Consider the following 21,858-nt stretch of genomic DNA (forward strand, 5'->3'; position numbering starts at 1 on the left):
TTATATATTTTATATAAGTATTCTATTATTTTCGTTTTAAGAAGAATTTTTTAAATAATTAATAAATAATTAATTGAATTTTATTTGAATTGTTCTAATTGTATAATCATCAATTACTGGTAAATGGCCCAAAGCAATTTGATTATAATTTAATTTGTGGCGATCATAAGTTGAAAGTTCATATTCTTCGGTCATTGATAAACAATTTGTTGGACAATATTCAATATAGTTACCACAAAATATACAAATTCCGAAATCAATACTATAATTAAGCAATTATTTATTTTGAATATCAGTTTCTAGTTTCCAATCAACAATGGGTAGATCGATGGGACATACACGAACACATACTTCACAAGCAATGCATTTATCAAATTCAAAATGTATTTGACCACGGAAACATTCTGATGAGATTATTTTTTCATAAGGATATTGAATAGTTACGGGTAACCGATTTGTGTGAGATAGAGTAATCGTGAAACCCTGACCAGTGTACCTTGCAACTCGGACTGTTTGTTGACTATAATTTATGGATCCACTTACCATAAGGAACATATCATGAATATCTCCAAATATTTTTTTCTTTCTCTTATTTGACACAAGTTATGAATATATAAGGTCCACTTTTTTTTACAGTGAAAACAGTTGAGACAAAGTTGTTAATAATAGATTGCTGAGAGAAATGGGTAAAAGAAATTTCCACCCAAGATTTCATAATTGATCTATTCTTAGCCTAGGCAAAGTCCATCTTGTTGCGATAGAAAGGAATAAGAATAAATAAGTTTTAGCTAGTGTAATAAAGATATCAATTATCATTACAAAAACTCCATATGTTTGATTTATTTCAAAAAAAGTCAGAAACGAATATGTATGGAATAGAGATATTTGAACCACCAAGTAAAGAACTGTTACAAGTAAGGAAGAAATGAATAGGTTTAAATAGGAAGCAACATAAAATAAACCAAATTTGATACCCGAGTATTCGGTTTGATAACCCGCTACTAGTTCTTCTTCCGCTTTCGGTAAATCAAAAGGTAATCTTTCACATTCTGCTAGGGACAAGATTAGAAAAACAATGAAACCCATAGGTTGACGCCACAAATTCCATCCCCAAAAGCCATATTTTTATTGTGCGTCAACTATATCAACTGTACTTAAACTGTTAGATAATCCTAGTCGATGATGACATTACTGTTACCATCTCTATTACAGAACCGTACATGAGACTTTCACCTCATACGGCTCCCTTAAAGCCTTAAAAAAAATCTAAGGACCGGTCTGATTATTTATCCCTGATACATCTCTAAGGTAGATAATATTCTATTTTATCAGACGGTTCAGAATTAGACCTATTGAATTTTGTTTGTTCTAAATAAATAAATTTTAAAATAAATACATTTAATAAAGAAAAAATAAAATACATTTTAACATTTCTTTAAATAAATAAAAAAATACAAAAAGTACTTCTGAATTTATCTCATCCTATAAAAAATTCAAATTCAAATTTGTTGATTAATAACTTAATTCTTTCATAAAATACTCTTTTCAAATTATCAATAACTCCCTCATCATTTTCGATTACGAAAAAGAATCATACATGTTCATTTTTTAAATTATGACATGAATTCTATCTCCATAAATATGGATATAAGACAAACAAGAAAAGGGGGATCACTTTTTTTTTCGTTCTTATCCTAGTCTTTTTTGTGCAAGTAAAATAAAAGGGGACTTCAAAAAATTAAACGATTATTTCGTTTCTGATAGTTATTTATTTAATCGGTGGATGGAAGTATACTCTGGATCGGAATTATGGGGAGTACTGCCTTATTTTTTCTACCAACGAAAAGCCCCAATTAGTATTCTTTTTCTATTATACATAAATATAAATGTTCTTTTGGATATTTTTAAAAATATATGTTACTAATCAATCAACCTTGGGAAAAACAACAACTTCTACCTATAATTTAATTCATTTTTTCACTTAATTCTTATACATAGAAAATGAGACTCAATATTTTTACTGCAATTTAAAATCATCATCTTTTCTATTAACTATAAATAATATAGTATTCTATAAATTATATTCAAAAGAAGCTATTTTATTGCACTCATATAAATATCTTATTAAATTCTTCAATCCGAATGCGAAAAAAAATCAATAGATATATATATTCAATTTATTTTCCTACTTTACTACAAAGTACTATAAAGAGAGGCGTATAGCAAATAGTATCAAAAAATTTATGTCTCAACAAATCATTGTTCACTTACGGCAAGTGCACCGGATCGCACAAGTAGTATAAAACGGTAAGAACCGAGTATCAAACTCTCGGGGAACTTGTGTTACTTGGTAAGCTATTTTGGTGAATAGGTGTCTGGTGTGAAAAGCTAAGTGTGAATATGAACAGGTATGTAAACTATCTATGCAAAAAGAAAAATCACGCGAGAGAAATGATGTGTAAAAACAAGTAGAAAACGTGTTGGTCTTCCTAATAGGTGCCTAATGCTAAAAAGATATTTTCTATCTAACAATGCTCATGTGTTCCTATGGTGTCTCCTGAGATGCTAAACCCCGATTCCTCATGATAGTTTAGCCTAATCCTGATCAAGCATCATCCTCAGATTCCTCTTGTTGGACTAAACTCAACCAGGACCGCATTAAGACAAACATACTACAATTAAATTATCGCACCCCGGATCCTCGTGATAGTACAACAACTTAGCCCTGTCCTATCAAGGTCATCAGAATCAGACCAATTTCCACTGTTGAATGACCCTAACAAAGCATGCATCTGCGTGATCAAGGTAAAAGCATACTAGAATGAAAAGCTGATAGCACAGAGAACACACAAAACATCATTAAATAGATAGAAAGATATTTACATCAAGTACCTACAAGGAAGATCCAACAGAGGATTTTAGCTTTCCATAACCAGTAAGCCTCCTTTACAACAAAGAGAAAAACAAGATGAAAGATTGCAAAAATACAAGGGGTGAGGATGTCTCCTTCACCTCTAGGATCTCACAACCACTCACAAACTCATCTCAAGCTCTTAGAACGGCTTTCGCTTCCAGCTCTGGTCTTTGTAGATCTTCATACAGCAAAATCTCTCAAAACTCTCTGGAACTTGGACCTTTCTCTCTCTAGAATCACTAGACATGCAAAGCTTCATCTCTCAGCCCAAACTCCCTTCACAAAATCTGATTTCAGGCTTAAACAGGTGGCCTTGTTCGTGCTCATGCGCTTAGCGCAATTCTGAACCGCTTAGCGCACATGAGTGAATTTCGGCTTAGCGCGTGCTTTTCTCGCTCAGTGAATGGAATGAAGCAGTGCACTTAGTGAGATGAAGCGGTGCGCTCAGTGAACCTGTACAGCTCATCTTCTTTCAGATACTTCCTCACGCTTAGCCAATGAGTGTTGCGCTTAGCGGATGCTCCCTAAGCCAGTAGATTGGCTTAGCGAGAAGGTGAAAAATAGCACTTTTTAGAGTCGCCTAATTAACCTGAAATTGAGAGAAAATGATTATTAAACACCCAAAATGGAAGTACTAAGTATTTATTACCTATACTTAACATAAAGTACTTATAACACTACAAAATAACCATAAACTGGGGAAGTTTGATACATTTTACACAGGTTTTATACACAAAAGTTAGTTGTATTCATCGACTAACAACTCCCCCAAATTTACAATTTTGCTTGTCCTCAAGCAAAAAGAGAATAGCTCACTTGTCCTCATGTGACAATAACATGCAGTGATCATGTACAAAGGTGTATGCAGCAAAAATTATTGATTGCATGATAAGAAAAATAAAGCATTATGTACTCATCACTTGTCTTTCACAAAATATTCAGCTATTCAAATAGAAGAATAAAATGTAAGTTGTACCATTAGATGAAGTTAATCATAAGACAGAAATTAAGGAAAGTAGCTTAAACCACAGTCTCACGGCTACTGTTTCACTCAAGCACAAGTGTTGAAGCTATTCATTAATAACAACTAACAAGAGATCCAATCTTTGAATTTAATCTCATGCCATAAAGTCAGAAATGTATAAACAGAATCAGAAGGACTTTCCCAGGCTTGTAGTGAGGCTTGGCTACAAAAATTCATTGGTTTTTCTAGGATTCAAAGATTTAGATTCTAAGAGAGCACAAATCCTAGACTTATCCAAGTGATCTTTTCCATACAAGTAGCTTTCTCACCATTTTTTCCTATTACTTTGTTCTGACCTTATTATAACAACACAAATTTTTTTTTTAACATACAACTTATTTGTTGTGTGTGCTGATGCTTTTACCCTTTTCTTTACATCCCTATTAACTTCACTCCCCCAAATTTTTGGGTAAATTTTCCTTGAACCTTATGCTCTCCTAGAATCTAAGCAAGGTATCTGGAGATAATTATTTAGGTTCAGGGTTCAAATTTTTTACAATATTATTCAGCTCAGAAAGGGTGCAAAGGATACAATTATCATTCAAGATAAGTTTTTTGGTCAAAAGGCTTGTATATGCACAATCATGGCCATCATCATGTCCTCATTTATAAATTTCATACTAAAATTCAGAGATTCATGCAAAGATTATTACTCACAGCTAGTCGTTCACTCATAGTGTAAGATCACACTTTCACCAGTTTTGGTTCAAGTCTTTCTTTCTCACTCAATCTATCTACTGACTAACAATTCTAATTGCAAGTTCACAATCTTGTTCTTTCTTTGTCTAACATACACACTTGCTCAAACTCATGAAAAGAAACACAAACTCCATCACAATCATGCATTCAATTCAAAACCAAGTCATACACCAATTTTCACAAAAAAAAAGAGATAAAAGTGTTTTACTGCCATGTCCTGGAAATCAAGTCAAACTGTTCCATATGCTTCAGAATAAGCAAACCAGCTACCCAAAAGTAAAACTAGCAGTGTATATAAACATAAAAGAAATATTGTATTGAAACCATAATCATAATAATAATAAACCACAAAGCAAAAAAATAAAACATCATCAAAAATCAACAATGTCAACAGTGTCTAAACTGGGGAATCAGTGAGAGCAACAGCTTCTCCAGATGACGAATCAGAAAGATCGACAATTCCTTCAATTGGGGAAGCAGGGGGGTCAGCTGTTTCTCCAACTAGTGAATCAAGAAGGGCAGCCACTTCATCTGATGATGCATCGGAGATGACAATCAGAGGTGGAGATGAGGGAACTACTTCAAGCTCAGGAGAAGGGGGTGGATTCACCACTGGAGATTGTGGGCCAGCTGGCTCTGGATCAACCTGCACAGGTGTGGGATCAGGAGGAGAACCCTCGTTGGGTCTCACCAATGGAAGTTGAGCTTCAGACCAAGCTACTTGCTCAAGAAAATGCTCCATAGGTATGATTGGCCTGTTATGAGCCAACTCTTGCAGGTTATGCATGATAATAAACTATCCTCGGAATAAGCTTTGTAGCATAGGGACTAAAGTTAGTGAACTTTGGACATTCTGTCCTATGGTTACTGATGGAGGATCTGGAGTGGATGATGAAGGGATGTCATCTGTTCTAGCCTTTTTTTTCTCAATGCCATCTGTAACTAAAAAGAACTCAAAATTGCTTAGACCAAAATTGTTTAAGTTTAACAGCATAAATAAAGGCTGAAATTAATGATGGGTGCTTAGTGGGATACAACTCGCTCAGCGCGCCCTGATAAACATAACATATTGGCTTAGCTGGAGCCAAGCTCACTTAGCCCAATAGTTGTCGTGATGAAATGCGCTTAGCTTAGGTAGATTCAGCTTAGCGCGAAGCTTACAACACAAAATTTTCTAAGTTACCTTGGCTTAGCGATTCAGCCTCGCTTAGCCACAAATATCTCAACAGGAGGATGAGTGTTCATCCTCACAAGATGAACTCGCTTAGCGCAGTATGCACGCTTAGCGAGTTTGTCTGGAAGCGCATATCTTCAATGAATACCGATGAACTCGCTTAGCGAGTTCATCGCGTTTTCCAGAAAAAACACAGAAAACGCAGTTTGTTTCCTTGTCTTTTTAAGCCTCTAAAAGGCATTATCAAACACACAAGACAATTGAAAATATCTACACATCACAATCATATAAAAAGTCCTAATTTTTACCTAATCTAAAATCACGAAAACCCTAAAGATTGAAAACTAAAATCTATGGTTTTCTACCCTAAGGTTTAACAACAAAAAAGAATGAAGGGGGTAAGGAACTTACTTGTATCATTGATGCTTTGATGTAGAAGAAGGCGAAAATGCAGGAAAATGAGTGCGAGAGAGAAAATGCAGGCAGTTCAGCAGTTTCCAACAAATGTGAGTGTAACTGCCATTACACTCACATAAGCCGTTTTGCTTTCTCGAAGTGACGTTTGGATTTTCGAAGATGCTCACTTAGCAGCACCGTGCACTTAGCCTAACTATGAAATTCAAGTTTTTTTTTTTACACGGAGAAGGGACTAGCTTAGCGCGCAAATAAGGCCGCTTAGCTAGTTTTGCAGAGCAAAATACCTGCAACTTTCGCTAAGCCGGGCTCTGGGCCGGCTTAGCTAAAATAATGCGTCTAGATTATAGAGGGATATGCACTTAGCGGATGATGGATAGCTTAGCGCAGACATTGCCGCAAGCATATGAGCTTAGCTCCATGAACCCCAGTTCTAGCCGCAAAGAACTGAGCTTGGCGGCAACGACTCGCGCTTAGCCGAAGTGTATGATGGGCTTAGCAATCAGGTTGCAGCTTAGCCGAATTCAGATCGAATTGAAGTTGGCTTCGCTCAGCCTTGGCCAGCTTAGCGGATCAAATCAGCCTCAGATGCAAGTATTGAGCGTTAAGCGCTTGAGACTCGCGATTTAGCGCATGAAGAAAGATGCGCTTAGCGTGAGGCTTGCGCTTAGCGAAAGGACTATTTTTCAGAAAATGTTTTCTAAGTTATTTTTCAGTCCTTTCTTCAACAAATAGAAACCCTTATATCTAACATTCAAGGATAATATGATATACCCCATTTTTCAATGATCACCAAGCAAATTCCAACTATATGCAATGCATGAAAAACAAAATGAAAAGAAACTCAACACTGGGTTGCCTCCCAAGAAGTGCTTCTTTAACGTCATTAGCTTGACGCATAGCTTAATGCCTTCAAGGTGGCATGAAAGTCACATAGAACACATCTTTCTTGCAGTTTCGCCTTTTAGCTAGAAATTCCATGAACTTCATGTATTCTGGAAGTACACTCCAAATCATTTCAGGAAAGGTGTTAGTGATTAAAGAAAGAATGGCACTTAAAGTTTCCTCATGCTCTCCTTGCCTTCCTTTCTTGACAATCAGTTGATGAGGAAGGTTATTGATTTGGAGAATACTTTCTTGTTGGTTTTCTACTGTTGAGTACTTCTCCCATTGTTGGTGTGCTTGTTCCTCATCTTTTTCTCTTGACTCATGCTCTTTTATAGGGTTTTCCTCTTGAGCTTCAACCTCTACAAAGTATTTTTCTCGTCTAGACATAAATTGAGTCACTTCTTCTGCCAGCTCACCAACCTGGATTTCTACACTTTGGAGTGCTCGTTGAGTTGATTTAGTTGTTTCCTTGAATTGCATCAACAAATTATCCAGATTGGAACCTCTTTCTGCTTCATTTTGATAGTAAGGTTGTAACTCTGGTCCCCCTTGAAAGTTTTCTATTGAGTAGCTCTTGCCAAAATGAATTTCATGATTTTTCATTGAATTTTGATTGGCTTTTGAGCTAGCATGGTAAGCCATGAATTCCTCAAACACACTTTCAAGATTAGGAGTTCTTTCTTCTTCACATTGATTGTAAGGACTTAACTACTTTTCCCACCTAGAGTCATTCATGGAGTAGAGATGACAATTGTCATTGTAATGCTCTCCTCCACAAAAATCACAATTGATAAATGGTGGTTGGCTGACCCTTGATCGTGTGCTGTCAAAACATACATTCCACCTCTTAAAAAGCTCTTCCATTTCTAAACTTTTGTCATGGAATAGGTTCTTCTTAAATTCAACACTGCAAGCATAGACTCTCAAGAAAGAAAAATTTAAATAGAATAAGTAAGAAAGATAAAAGTACTAAATAATAATAAAAAAAAACACAAAACTTATTGTCGTAAGATCTACTGAGTTCGCTTAAACTTAGTGGTGTTGTTCTGTATTGCAAGATTTTTTTCTTCTTCGCTCTGTGTTTTTCCTCCTACAATTGGCTTGAATCTCCAAATCTCATGGAACTAAATCATTTGCAGAAGATTTACTATGCATACAAAACACTAACAAGAGCAGCAGTCACTAAGTCAAGAGGAAAACAAACATAAACAAAAACAAATATTCTCAAGTAATAAAAGAATAAAGAAAAGACACCTAAAAATGATCTAACTTTCCAAATAAAAAGAATTTCCTCGGCAACGACGCCAAAAACTTGTTCGCTTCCGGCAAGTGCACCGGATCGCACAAGTAGTATAAAATGGTAAGAACCGAGTATCGAACTCTCAGGGAACTTGTGTTACTTGGTAAGCTATTTTAGTGAATAGGTGTCTGGTGTGAAAAGCTAAGTGTGAATATGAACAAGTATGTAAACTATCTATGCAAAAAGGAAAATCACGCAAGAGTAATGATGTGTAAAAACAAGTAGAAAACGCGTTGGTCTTCCTAATAGGTGCCTAATGCTAAAAAGATATTTTCTATCTAACAATGCCCATGTGTTCCTATCGTGTCTCCTGAGATGCTAAACCCCGATTCCTCATGATAGTTTAGCCTAATCCTGATCAAGCATCGTCTTCAGATTCCTCTTGTTGGACTAAACTCAACCAGGACCGCATTAAGACAAACATACTACAACTAAATTATCACACCCCGATTCCTCATGATAGTATGACAACTTAGCTTTGTCCTATCAAGGTCATCAAAATCAGACTAGTTTCCACTGTTGAATGACCCTAACAAAGCATGCATCTATGTGATCAAGGTAAAAGCATACAAGAATGAAAAGATGATAGCATAAAGAACAAATCAAAGTATTGCAAAAAAATATTTACATCAAGTACCTACAAGGAAGATCCAACAGAGGATTTTAGCTTTCCATAACCAGGAAGCCTCCTTTACAACAAAGAGAAGAACAAGATGAAAGATTGCAAAAATACAAGTGGTGAGGATGTCTCCTTCACCTCTTGGATCTCACAACCACTCATAAACTCATCTCAAGCTCTCAGAACGGCTTTCGCTTCCAGCTCTGGTCTCTGCAGATCTTCACACAACAAAATCTCTCAAAACTCTCTGGAACTTGGACCTTTCTCTCTCTAGAATCACTAGACATGCAAAGCTTCAGCTCTCAGCCCAAACTCCCTTCACAAAATCTGATTTCAGGCTTAAACAGGTGGCCTTGTTCATGCTCATGCACTTAGCGCAATTCTGAACCGCTTAGCGCACATGAGTGAATTTCGGCTTAGTGCGTGCTTTTCTCGCTCAGCGGATGGACTGAAGCGGTGCGCTTAGTGAGATGAAGCAGTGTGCTCAGCGAACCTGTACAGCTCATCTTCTTCCAGATTCTTCCTCGCGCTTAGCCAATGAGTGTTGCGCTTAACGGATGCTCGCTAAGCTAGCAGATTGGCTTAGCGAGAAGGTGAAAAACAACACTTTTCAGAGTCGCCTAATTAACCTGAAATTGAGAGAAAATGATTATTAAACACACAAAATGGAAGTACTAAGTATTTATTACCTATACTTAACAGAAAGTACTTATAACACTACAAAATAACCATAAACTGGGGAAGTTTAATACATTTTACATAGGTTTTATATACAAAAGTTAGTCGTATTCATCGACTAACAATCGCACGTAGAGATATTGATAACACACATAGAGTTAATGGTATTTCATAACTAATCGATTGAGCAGCTTCTCGTAGACCACCCAAAAAAGAATATTTATTATTTGACCCATATCCTAACATAAGAAGTCCAATGGGAGCAATACTCGAAATAGCAATCCATAAAAAAACACCAATATTCAGATCAGATAAAACAAAGTTATAGCCAAAAGGAATTACTTAATAGCTTATTATAATCGATATGACTGATATAGATAGTCCTATACTGAATAAACAAATATCTCCTCTAGATGGAATAAGATTCTCTTTGAAAAGTAATTTTGTTTCGTCTAGGAGAGCTTGAAGAACTCCAAAAGGACCTGTGTATTCAGGTCCAATACGTTGTTGTATCCCTGCGGATATTTCCCTTTCTAACCATACAATTGCTAGTACACTTATCGTAATTCCCAATATAAGAATCAAAATAAGGGCAAATACCCATATAATTCCATATATCTCTTTAAAAGATTCCAATCTGAAAAAAAATGGATATCTTGTATCTCTGTTAAATAAATTATCATTTCAACGATCAACTTCTCCCATAATAATATCTATGCTACCTAGTATTGTCATAATATCGGCCAATTTCATTTTTTTTAACTAATTGAGGAAGAATTTGCAAATTGATAAAACCTAGCGGATGAATTTTCCATCTCCAAGGAAAACCATTTTGATCCCCTATTAGAAAAATTCCTAATTCTCCCTTGGGGGCTTCAATTCTTACATAAAGTTCTTGTTTTGGCAATTCAAAGCCGAAGACGGTTTTTTACTAATAAATCGATACTCAAACTCATTCCATTCTGGCTCTTTTTCTCTATCAAAGCAGCGAATTTCTAAATTTTCATATGGTCCGTCGGGAATTCCTTCCAAAGCCTGTTGAATAATTTTTATGGATTCCTTTCGAACTAAATAACGAGCTAACAAATCTCGTTCTTTTTGCCATTGAACTTCCCAATCAAATTCTTCGTAACATTCATAATTATCCACTTCATGGAGATCCTATTGTATTCCAGAAGCCCAAAGCATGGGTCCTGATAAACCCCAATTTATTACTTCCTTTATATCAACTAAACCTACCCCCTCAACCCGTTCTAAAAAAATAGGACTTCGCGTAAGAAGTTTTTGATATTCAACAATTCTTGTTAAAAAATAATCGCATAAATCATAACATTTATTTATCCAACCATAAGGTAGATCAGCTGCTACCCCCCCCCCCCCCGATACGAAAAAAATTATGCATCATTCTCATACCCGTCGCAACTTCAAATAAATCATATATTAATTGTCTTTCTCTGAAAATATAGAAGAAGGGGGTTTGTGCACCAATATCTGCCATAAAAGGTCCTAACCATAGTAGGTGAGAAGCTATACGACTTAACTCCAACATTATTACTTGGATATAACTGGCTCTTTTAGGTACTTGAATATTTCCCAACAGTTCTGGTCCATTTACAATTATTGCTTCTGTGAACATAGTAGCTAAATAGTCCCAACGTGTTACATAAGACATATATTGTATAATTGTTCGATTTTCCGCTATTTTTTCCATTCCTATGTGTAAATAACCCAATATAGGTTCACAATCAATAACATCCTCATCGTCTAGAGTAACAATAAGTCTAAGAACACCATGCATTGATGGGTGGTGAAGCCCCATATTGACTATCATGAAGTCCTTTCTTGTAGTTGAGATATTCATAGGTTTTTCCTCGATTTATTTTTTTATGAATCGCTTAAAAAAAAGTTCATCAAAATTCAAGATCTAATAAATCGAATAATTGAGAATTACTCTTCAATTTAACGAATTTGTGACTCTCGAATATCAAATTGATTTATTAATTTTTTACACCGTATTCTATCTTTCTTTGACAAATAAGACATCAATCTTTGTCGTTTTCCCAAAATTTTACGTAAACCTCTTTAGGATAAATAGTCTTTTCGGTGCAATTCAAAATGTGAAGTAAGTCTTTGTATTCTATTGGTAAATTTGAATATTTTAAATTCAACCGATCCTAGGTTTTTTTCTCTTTTTTTCTTGTGAGATAACAGGTATAAATGAATTTTTTACCATAAAAAATTAAAGTTTTTCCCTACTCTTCGCTTTTTACTTTTGATAGATATTTTGATTGATCAGTAATATTAATGACACTAATTTTGAATTTTTTATATAAATCTGAATTTACTTAATTTACTTAAGAATTCTTGATTTTTTTACAATTGAATTGATTCTTATAAATAAAAAATGGAATCCATGCAATATAAATAGATATAAAGGAACTGTTTTTATAGATTCACCATAAAAAATGGTATACTTAAAAAAAACATAATTTTGTGGATTCTTTTTTTACCTGAGGTATATATCAAGGAATTAGTATCAATGCCATGCCATAATGTGTGTCTTTATTTATGTTATGTATCTATATCTATCTATATAGATAGATATAGATATTAATTTGTCTTCTATTTATCATATAGATATGGTAAATAGACGACAAATTTGGATTAACCAATTTTCATTCGCGGATACATATGTATCCTTACTATACTGAACCGGCTTCCATTATGGGTATTAAACCAATATCGATTTATACAAGCTAAATCTCCTAATTGATATTTTGGCCAAAGAAAAATTTTGAAATTCATCAGTTTTTTTTTATCTTTCTCAAAATATTTTCTTTTTTTAGTCAAAAAGTGAAAAACCATTTTGGACTTTATTTTGATTATAAAATATTGTGTTTCTATGCATACTATTTATATTATTTGGATTTAAAAAAATTAGAATTCTCAATTCTCTACGACGTCTAGCGGATAAAATGTTTTCAGGAACAAGTAAATCATAATTATCTTTTTCTTTTTTTCTATTATTTTTGGATCTCTTGTTCTTGTAATATATTTATAAAAAAAAATTCTTATTAACATGAATTTTTCTGGGTATTTGTGATAAATTTTGCGTTTATTCTTTTGAATTAATGAAAGACCTACGGTTTGATACATAAAAAATTATTTATTGTTTTTTCTAGACAAGCGAACTGGTTCGATAACAAATATTTATTTTTTCATAAATTTGTTATTTTCTTTTTCCTTAAGCCTAGAAGAATTAAATTCTTCTGATTTTGAATCATCATAATATCTAGACCTAGTTCTCCTCTTTGAATAGAGGCTATTGTAATTTCTCTTAAATTTTTTAATCTAATCAGGAGACAATATATTTTGACATTGTTAAATATTCTTTGACCTAAGAAATTATTCCAATTCAAATGTAAAATCAAAAAATTTCGTAGTAAGAAATTTAGTTCTGCCTCCATCTTGTTCTTGTCTTTCTTTTTCTTTATACCCTTACTATTCTTTTCACTGTCTGATACTACATAATTGTTTTCAATATCTTTCTCTTGGTTTGAGATAGATAATTCAAGATTTCGTTGATCAGGGTATTCTACTTTTGCCCGATTTCGAGTCTCTAACTCCAATTCAAGAGATTCATTTTTTTTCTTTCTAGTAATGTTCGTTTTATTTTGACTAACATTTTGATTTACATTATAAGAAAAAAAAAGTAATTTGATTGGTATAACCTGCTGTGAGTTACCCTTATATGCGTCATAAAATATCACAAATTTTGAAAAGAACCAAAATTCTGGATTTGATATGGAATGATTTAGTATTTCTCTATTGATTCCCATCCAATCAAAATACTTTCTATCCAGATTTTTTTCCATATCTAGAATCGCATCTTCCGATATATAATTCTTGATAAAGAGATTATCTATGATATCAAATAATTATGTTTTATACATGTTGTAATTAGAAGAAATCACTTGGTTTTTTTTACTTCAAATAGGGATCTATATCCATAAATATATAAGTCTTTCTTATCTGCATAATTGATAAAATTATAGGATAAAAGATCGTATCTATATTGTTTTCTAATTTTTTTTAATGTGTCTACTTGTTGTTTTTTGTAAAGAATTAATCGGCTTCTTTCATATGAATTGCATTTGGTTAAATCCTTATTTTGAGCTATACGATATTCAATTATTCTATTTTTCCATTTTTGTGGTACTAATTTGGACCATCTACTTTTAGATAAGTCATATTGATAATAATGATCCTTTAACCAATTTGTCCATTGATTTATTACAGAATTGAGAGGGTTATTAAGTTTTAATTTATAATGAAATATTCCTTGTGCTCCAAAAAAAGAATCATTTATTTCATTTTTCAGAAAAAAAAAATTCATGATATTGAAAAACAGATCGTAACTTATAGATGTTTAGGTTAATAATTTGGGTGTGTAATAAATTAAAAAATACATATGCTTGTGACAAAAAGGAGATGTCACAAGAATTATGTGAATTCGAATTTCTAGTATGAAAATATTTGTGTAAAATTGAAATAAAGCGAATTATACTTTGATTTGTTTTATAAATTCTTTCTGCATTTGCTTCATTATCATAAATGGATTTATTTAAAAAAAAATTGTTAATTCAAGAAAAAATTGTATATTGATCCTCGGAATACACCTGATATATAGAAATATATCTCTATATATCCTTTTCATGAAAAATTTTAAAAAAAGAATTTGATCTTCGAGTTAATCGAGCATTTCTTCTTCTTTATAATATCTATAAAAAAAATTTCGAACTCTACCCTTTTACTATCATAAGTTGTTTTGTTTGAATGAATATCTGTCTCTGAAATTACAAGCCCCTTTTTAATTTTTTCAATTTTTTTATAACTGCTTTTCTTTTAGCATTAAGATCCTTTATTTTATTTTTTTCAATGAACAATTTACTGAATTTATCAATTGAATTGAAATGGTTGTTTCAGAAATCATTGGATTATTCTTATAAATTGTTGAATCTTTTTTGCTTTTGCTCAATTCATCTATCTTTTTGAATTTAAATTTAATAAATAGCATTTTGAAAAATTGTTTTATTTGGCTTAGAATACTTTTGAGAATACTTTTAAGAATACTTTTCGATAATACTTTTGCTAATCCTTTTTGCTTTTTCTATTAAGATAGTTAGAAACAATTTCAATTTTTCACTTAAAACTTTTAGAAGTCGAAAAGTGAAAATTTGAAATTTTTTCATTTTTTTAGTTCTTTAAAAATGGGGTAAAAAATGATGAAAATCTATTTTTTGGGAGAGAACCAGAAGAGGGCAAGTCGACTTCCATCCCCCAAACTGTTAGAAAACAAAAGTTCTTTTTTTCATTAGATCCTTTTTCTTTTCATTGGATCTTAGCTTAGATTTGTGCCAAGGTTTGAGATGAAAAGGAAATAATATCTTTATCTGAATATCATATGTTAGCCATTTTTTTGGAAATTCTCTTTTGGATAATTGAACACCATTATATGTGTATTTAATATACATTTCTCTCTTCCAATCCCTATAATCTTCCGACCATTCAGGAAATTGAAAAAATAGTATACGAGCAATATTTTTAGTTATTATCAATGAAGGTAATAAAATATATTTTCTAAGAATGGATTGGGTTATTAATAAAATACCTCTTATTACTTGAGCAAATATAATGTTATCTCAGGCTTCTGCTATTTCTATGTGTTTTCTTTTCTCATTTTTCTTTTTTTTCCTCTTCTTTTTTCAAACTCAATTTTGCCCTTTCATCTGTATAACTAGAAATTTCAAATTTTTTCCATTTTTTACATCCAAATTTTGAACATAAAAAAGATTTTCATTGATTTGAAACTATCAAAAGAAAAGAATAAAGGTTTTTCAATTTTATCCAAAAAAGGGGGAATTGAACCCTTTTTTGAAAAAATTTCCAAGTAACTGTTTTATGCTTTGAGCACGTATAGATCCTTTGATTATGTCTCGCCAAACATCCAATTGTGGGGAATATCGTATTAAAGCCAATTCATTTTTTTTCAGCGTTATCAGTATCTCCCATAGGATTATAAGTATCATACTTCTTAAAAAATTTATCTAATTGTTCCAATTCATCAATAAATTTGTATGACCATCGAGGAACTATTTTACAGATTTCATTTATTCTGATACACTTTGTTCTATTTCCATTTACTATTATTTTTTCGTTCAAATAAGTTCTAATTGCATCAAATAATATTTTTATTATTTGTTTTTTTTCTTCTTCATAATTAATTTTGACTTGTTCATGTTCTGGAAATAAAGAAAGTGCTTCAAAACTCAAGCTTGATACTAATTTTTTTGAAAATTTACTGATTAGGTTGAAAAAAAATGTAATTACTAAAGATTTTCTATCAAATATATTTCTTTTTTTCTCTAATTCTAAAAAATTACTATTATTTTTTTAAAGTATTATTAGAAATAAGGATATTCATTGATTCCGAAATCTGTAATTCGGACTGAATGAAAGGGTTCACTTTGACCGTTAAGAAGAGTAAATAACTCATTTTTCCCTTGTCTTTGTTTCTGTTGCATTCTATCTCATCATATCCCATTCTGTTCTGTTCTGCGATAATATTTGAAGTGTAGGTTCGGGATCCTTTCATGCAGTTGTTTAGGGTCCATTTGGTTTACTACGAAAATTAACTCCACACACCACTGCACACAATGTAAAATCTATGGCTGAGCTTAATTTGGACACACATCTCGATCATATTCAACAAATCAAGACCAATTCTGCCAAAATCTAAAACAAACGGACACTTTACGAAAAATAATTACCGAAAAATAATGTCATGTCAGTGTGAAGACCAAGTCTTTATAAGGATTTCTTGGGCAGATGGAGACATCATGATGCATGCAAGCATCACTATGCGAGAGAGAATCCAACAAACCTGACACCTAGCTTTTTCTATATCTTTCATTATCCTCGGGGAATCATCTCTAAATCCATCCTGCAACAGCACAATTCATAACAATCAACACAGCATATTTACCGGCCAAACCCTATTTAAAAGAACAAGACAAATACACATGACCACACCAGCATTCCCTGAACCTAAAACTGTGTATTTACAAGCCAGAAATGAATAAACTGTCAAGACAAGTGATTCACTGCTACTATCCATCACAACAGGAAGAATGACAACTTACCATACAACACAAGTACACATAAATTCCATTGTGAAACATTAGCGGTGTTACTGGCTAATTCTCCAATAAAATGAAGGATATCCAATCATGGATTGTCATGTATGGTAAGATTACTAACTTAACTAAAAATTACTAAGATACATAAAATTACCAAGTCACTTTAAAAGTCATGTCTAGGGTGATTTCTACCTAGTTGACAGTATTACGCTGTGTATCAACATTAAACTCACAAATAAGTTGTGAACACGTGATTAGTAATTACTACAACTACTAGCTAAAATTTATGAGTTTCGCTACTTCTTTCTCATAAATTTCCGCCTCAGAATTTGTGAAAAGGGAAAAAAAAAAGAGTCCCTGCTATGAACAAAAAGTTATGATCTTGGGAGAAAAGAAAAAAAAAAACAGATGTGTAACAAACTTATAAAACAAAAAGAGGACGATTGTTTTTATAATAATAATTGTACATCATAACATCTTTTGTAAGCTTACACACATCCTTTAACTTGTGCAGATTCACATCATTGCAGTAAACCGGCTTCCTTGAGAGCAGCTTTATATTCTTCAACACTTTGTGCTCGCACCTGCACATTAACAAAAAATAATGTTATTATGTAAGATGAATATCTTCACAACTCTTTCCAAACAATAGCAAGGCAAAATCCAAATTTGCAGAATCAAATGTTATGCATCATGATCCAATATCCATCAAATAACATACCTCAGTTACACGAGTGCCAAAATGGTTCTCGATCTTCGACATGAGCCTTTCATCCAATTCACCACATATCAGGTTAAATACAGCCCCTGTGAATCAAATGAAACAAATGGAAAAGAATAACTTCACTATTTTGTATCATTGCTGTAAATGTCATTCTTAATTTAATGAAGAAAGAATTATGAATTACTTTCTTTAGAATAAAAAGGATAAAGCAAAAGAAAAAAAATTACCCTTGCGCCCAAAACGCCCAGCTCTGCCAACCCTGTGCAAATACACTTCATAATCTGGCTCATCACGTACACCGTATTTCTTGGGAAGATCATAATTGATGACCAAATTAACCTGAATAAATATGCATTCTTAGGATGTCATCACATTGAAGAAAAAAAAGAGGAAATACACAGAATAAGAAGAGTGAAAGAGAGAGGAGAACCAATTCAGTACCTGTTGCTGATCAAAGCCACGAGCAAGAATATCTGTTGATATAAGAACTTGGGTCAAACCATCTTTGAACTCCTTGACAACTTTGTCTCTCTCTTCATTACTAAGAGAACCTTGTATAGATGTAACCTCATAGCCCAACTTAACAAGTGCTTCATGTGTTAATCTTGCAGTAATTTTTGAGCGCACAAATATAATTGTTTGCCCCACATTCTCTCCTATTTCAAATATGTAATCTTTTACCACATCAATCTTAGCAAGTTCATCAGGACAATACACTTTATATTGCTTCACTGCATCTAAAGATAGTTCTTCTTTCTTTACAAAGAGTTTATTATGATCCATCCTGACTGTCCTTGAAACGAAATTCTTGACGGTGTCATTAAATGTAGCAGAAAACAAAAGAACCTGGAGACATACAGGCCAATAAAAGTTTTCTCAGATAAACAAGAAACTTGAAAATTAACTACATGGAATAAAAGTGACAGAAACATTTGAATCACATATATAGCAAGCAATCTAGGTAAGAAGCTAAAAGGTTTATTCCAATGCAGATGCAGTGGTTCTGTAGCACCAATAAGTGTAACTAGGAACAGTTATATAAATTATATTTACCCTCCATGCAAATTCAAATTTACTTATAGCAATACAGCAATACATTATTGTCTATGCAATATTGTTTGAGTGAACCTTTGACAATTAAGATGAATGAATGGCTTTACATTGTATCTTTAGGGTAAGTACAATTTTGCATGAGCTAATGAAAAGACAGGTTGAAGCATGGGTGACTATAAATTACACATCATGTCTCTACATGTATGTTAGCATGAACATGTGCAGAAATGTACTCCACAAGTTGAGAAGGCTAAAAAGATATTCATGAGCTTAATTTGGGCACACATCTCGATCATGTTCAACAAATCAAAACCAATTCTACACGAAAAATAATGTCATGTCAGTGTGAAGACCAAATTTTTATAAGGATTTCTTGGGCAGATGGAGACATCATGATGCATGCAAGCATCACTAATTACTATGCGAGAGAGAATTCAACAAACCTGACACTTAGAATTCTCTTTTTCTATATCTTTCATTATCCTCAGGGAATCATCTCTAAATCCATCCTGCAACAGCACAATTCATAACAATCAAGACACAGCATATCTACCAGTCAAACCCTATTTAAAAGAACAAGACAAATACACATGACCTACACATGACCACACCAGCATTCCCTGAACCTAAAATTGTGTATTTACAAGGCAGAAATGAATAAATTGTCAAGACAACTGATTTACTACTATCCATCACAACAGGAAGAATGACAACTTACCATACAACACAAGTACACATAAATTCCATTGCAAAACATGATAAGGTAAAGGATATCCAATCATGAATGGTCATGTATGGTAAGATTACTAACTTAACTAAAAATTACTAAGATACATAAAATTACCAAGTCACTTTAAAAGTCATGTCTAGGGTGATTTCTACCTAGTTGACAGTATTACGCTGTGTATCAACATTAAACTCACAAATAAGTTGTCAACACATGTGATTTACTAATTAGTAATTACTACCACTACTAGCATAATCACAATTTCCAATTCAATTCAATTGTAACCTATTATATTCTGAACTAACCTATCCTCCAATAAATCACACTAAAGTTCAACAAGTATATACCCAATAGAATTACCTCAGCAAGCATTTGATCAGCCTCATCGAAAACAAGAATCCTCAACCTCGTGGTCCCAAGTTTCTTGAAGCTAATAAACTTCTTGACTGTCCCTGGGGTCCCAATCACCACCTGTGCCATAATAGGTGCCCTTTTCGATACATGAACCGCATCCCGGTCCAATGGCACAAGGCACTCGGATGCAATCCCCGTGTACTTCCCCATCCTGCGGAGCACCTCGATGTTCTGAATGGCCAGCTCCCGGGTGGGGCAGATGCAGAGCGCCTGTGGAGCCTGCACCTTTGGATCGACACGGCTAAGCATCCCAAGCACGAAGCAAGTCGTCTTGCCAGAGCCATTGTGTGCCTGCGCAATCAGGTCCCGATTGGGCGGGCTAAGGATCATCGGCAAACTGATAGCCTGGATCTTGCTCGGCTTCTCAAACTTCATCTCCACATAGAGCCCCTTCAAAAGCTCTGGCGAGAGGCTTAGGTCCTCGAACCTCGCTGCCGACGTGTACGGCGTATCGCCAGAAGTAACCTGAAAACAATTCAAAACCCTAACCGATCAAACAGAGAAACATGATATTGCTAACCTGAACTCAATTCAAAACCCTAACGGATCAGAGAGAGAAATATTATATTGCTGGAGGTAGCATGTGCTAAATTCAAAACCCTAAATAATAATAAAACAAAGAGAGAGAGTGGTATTGCGAGCGAAACGCACCGCTTGAATATTAGAATCGTCGGGGTCGTCCAAGAGTTTTGAAGAGTTCTTTTCTTTGTCGTCGATGGTTAACGCTTCCAGGTTAACGGAGGAGGTTTCTGCCTCGGCGGTGGAGGCGTTGGTTTCTTCGTCCGCTTCGTCGGCCCAGCTTTTGGTCGCTGGCACCGGAGGATCAGCGGTAGCGATGGTGGCGGCGGTGGACGACGGTTCTGCCATGTGATTCGTTGAAAGGGGCCTCTGATTCGTTGCGATGTGATTCTTTGTTGCTGCGAACACGCGTTTTGCTGCGATGGTGGCCCAGTTTTTGTTTTATAAGTTTGTTACACATCTGTTTTTTTTTTTTTTCTTCTTTTCTCCAAGATCATAACTTTTTGTTCATAGCAGGGACTCTTTTTTTTTTTTCCCCCTTTTCACAAATTCTTTGTGGCGGATTGAAAACTGAAATAATTAATTGTAAGTTTTTGGCTTTACAAATGTGAAATTGCTGGTTTTAAAGAGAATATATAAAATATATTTTTTTTATTTATTTACAAGTTTTAAGTATTTAAATGTTTGATGGATTTGGGAAAAAATTTAAAATTTCAAGTTTTAGATAGAGGAAAACTAATGAAATGATTGTAGAGAAGTATTGACAAATAGTAGAGTATTTTTTAAACAAAAAATATAATGAGAAATTTTCTAATTGAAGAGGTTAATTAAATAGGAAATAAAATTCACAATTTGTGATTAAAAATCTAAATACCATATTTATTAATAACCTTTTTTAAAATGCTTTTTTATTAGCTAAAATGAATTAAAAATTACTTTTTTTTAACCACGGTGTCGGGGGTTCGAATTCCTTCTCACCCACAACCGGCCAAAAAAGGGAAGGATTTCTCCCTGGGGTAGGAAAATCATGATCGGGTTAGCAGACTCAAAGCTATGGAATTTGTGAGTACTTTGTAGAAATGGAATGATCTTACCTTACTGTTTTCTGTTTATTAAAAAAAATATTCATAAATCATGGAGTCAAATACCCCTATCAAAACGTAAAGGGCAGAGGGGTGTTTCGGATTCTACTAAAAGGAGATATCATTTTGAAATTCCGCTCACACCAATGTGACCGAGGTTCAGTGAAGGTCACAAAAATAACATCAATGCTGTAAAAAAATAACTTTTACAATGTCTCATTTTCAAGGGTTTTTCAAAGGAAGTGTAAAAATACCTTATTATAGTACCCAACACACAAGAGAAACTAAGAGCAACTCAAACTAACTAGGAGAAGGGTTCAGAAATCAAGGTTACCTCAGAGAAGCTTTGAAATGGAGGATTGGGGGAATTTTCTCCACCGAATCCTTGAGGAGGATTCTGAGGATTTTGCTCAAATTAAGATGTTCCTCT

At 33.6% G+C, this 21,858-nt stretch overlaps 2 protein-coding genes and 3 pseudogenes across 4 annotated transcripts; all 5 read right to left on the reverse strand.

Annotated features, from left to right (window-relative positions):
* Nucleotides 1–583: 583 nt before the first annotated feature.
* Nucleotides 584–1,238, reverse strand: LOC121173941 (NAD(P)H-quinone oxidoreductase subunit 1, chloroplastic-like; annotated as a pseudogene).
* An 8,583-nt stretch (nt 1,239–9,821) lies between these two features.
* Nucleotides 9,822–11,571, reverse strand: LOC102661456 (NAD(P)H-quinone oxidoreductase subunit 1, chloroplastic). The gene is given in 3 exon segments (XM_026126872.2): nt 9,822–10,372; nt 10,433–10,472; nt 11,266–11,571. Coding segments are annotated over 3 exon segments (897 nt in total).
* A 649-nt stretch (nt 11,572–12,220) lies between these two features.
* LOC121174002 (protein TIC 214-like) lies at nt 12,221–13,585 on the reverse strand (annotated as a pseudogene). Its single transcript, XR_005889656.1, has one exon. The product of XR_005889656.1 is annotated as a protein TIC 214-like (transcript).
* Nucleotides 13,586–14,503: 918 nt separating this feature from the next.
* On the reverse strand, nt 14,504–16,887 carry LOC121173942 (protein TIC 214-like; annotated as a pseudogene).
* On the reverse strand, nt 14,504–20,918 carry LOC100778091 (DEAD-box ATP-dependent RNA helicase 38). 2 transcript variants are annotated; one of them, XM_006602394.4, is made up of 8 exons: nt 20,479–20,918; nt 19,774–20,292; nt 19,130–19,195; nt 18,075–18,479; nt 17,861–17,972; nt 17,631–17,716; nt 17,402–17,493; nt 14,504–16,713 (listed from the first exon to the last, which is right to left on the reverse strand). In XM_006602394.4, exons 1-7 carry the CDS (start codon nt 20,692–20,694, stop codon nt 17,431–17,433), a joined length of 1,467 nt encoding a protein of 488 aa, XP_006602457.1. In that variant the 5' UTR covers nt 20,695–20,918; the 3' UTR covers nt 14,504–16,713; nt 17,402–17,430. The 2 variants fall into 2 exon arrangements, with proteins under 2 accessions (XP_006602457.1, XP_003552095.1); XM_003552047.5 differs by having other exon boundaries at nt 17,406–17,493; nt 20,479–20,894.
* Between the last annotated feature and the right edge of the window lie 940 nt (nt 20,919–21,858).

The sequence above is a fragment of the Glycine max genome, chromosome 18 (assembly GCF_000004515.6).
Source record: "Glycine max cultivar Williams 82 chromosome 18, Glycine_max_v4.0, whole genome shotgun sequence".
Lineage (NCBI taxonomy): Eukaryota > Viridiplantae > Streptophyta > Magnoliopsida > Fabales > Fabaceae > Glycine > Glycine max.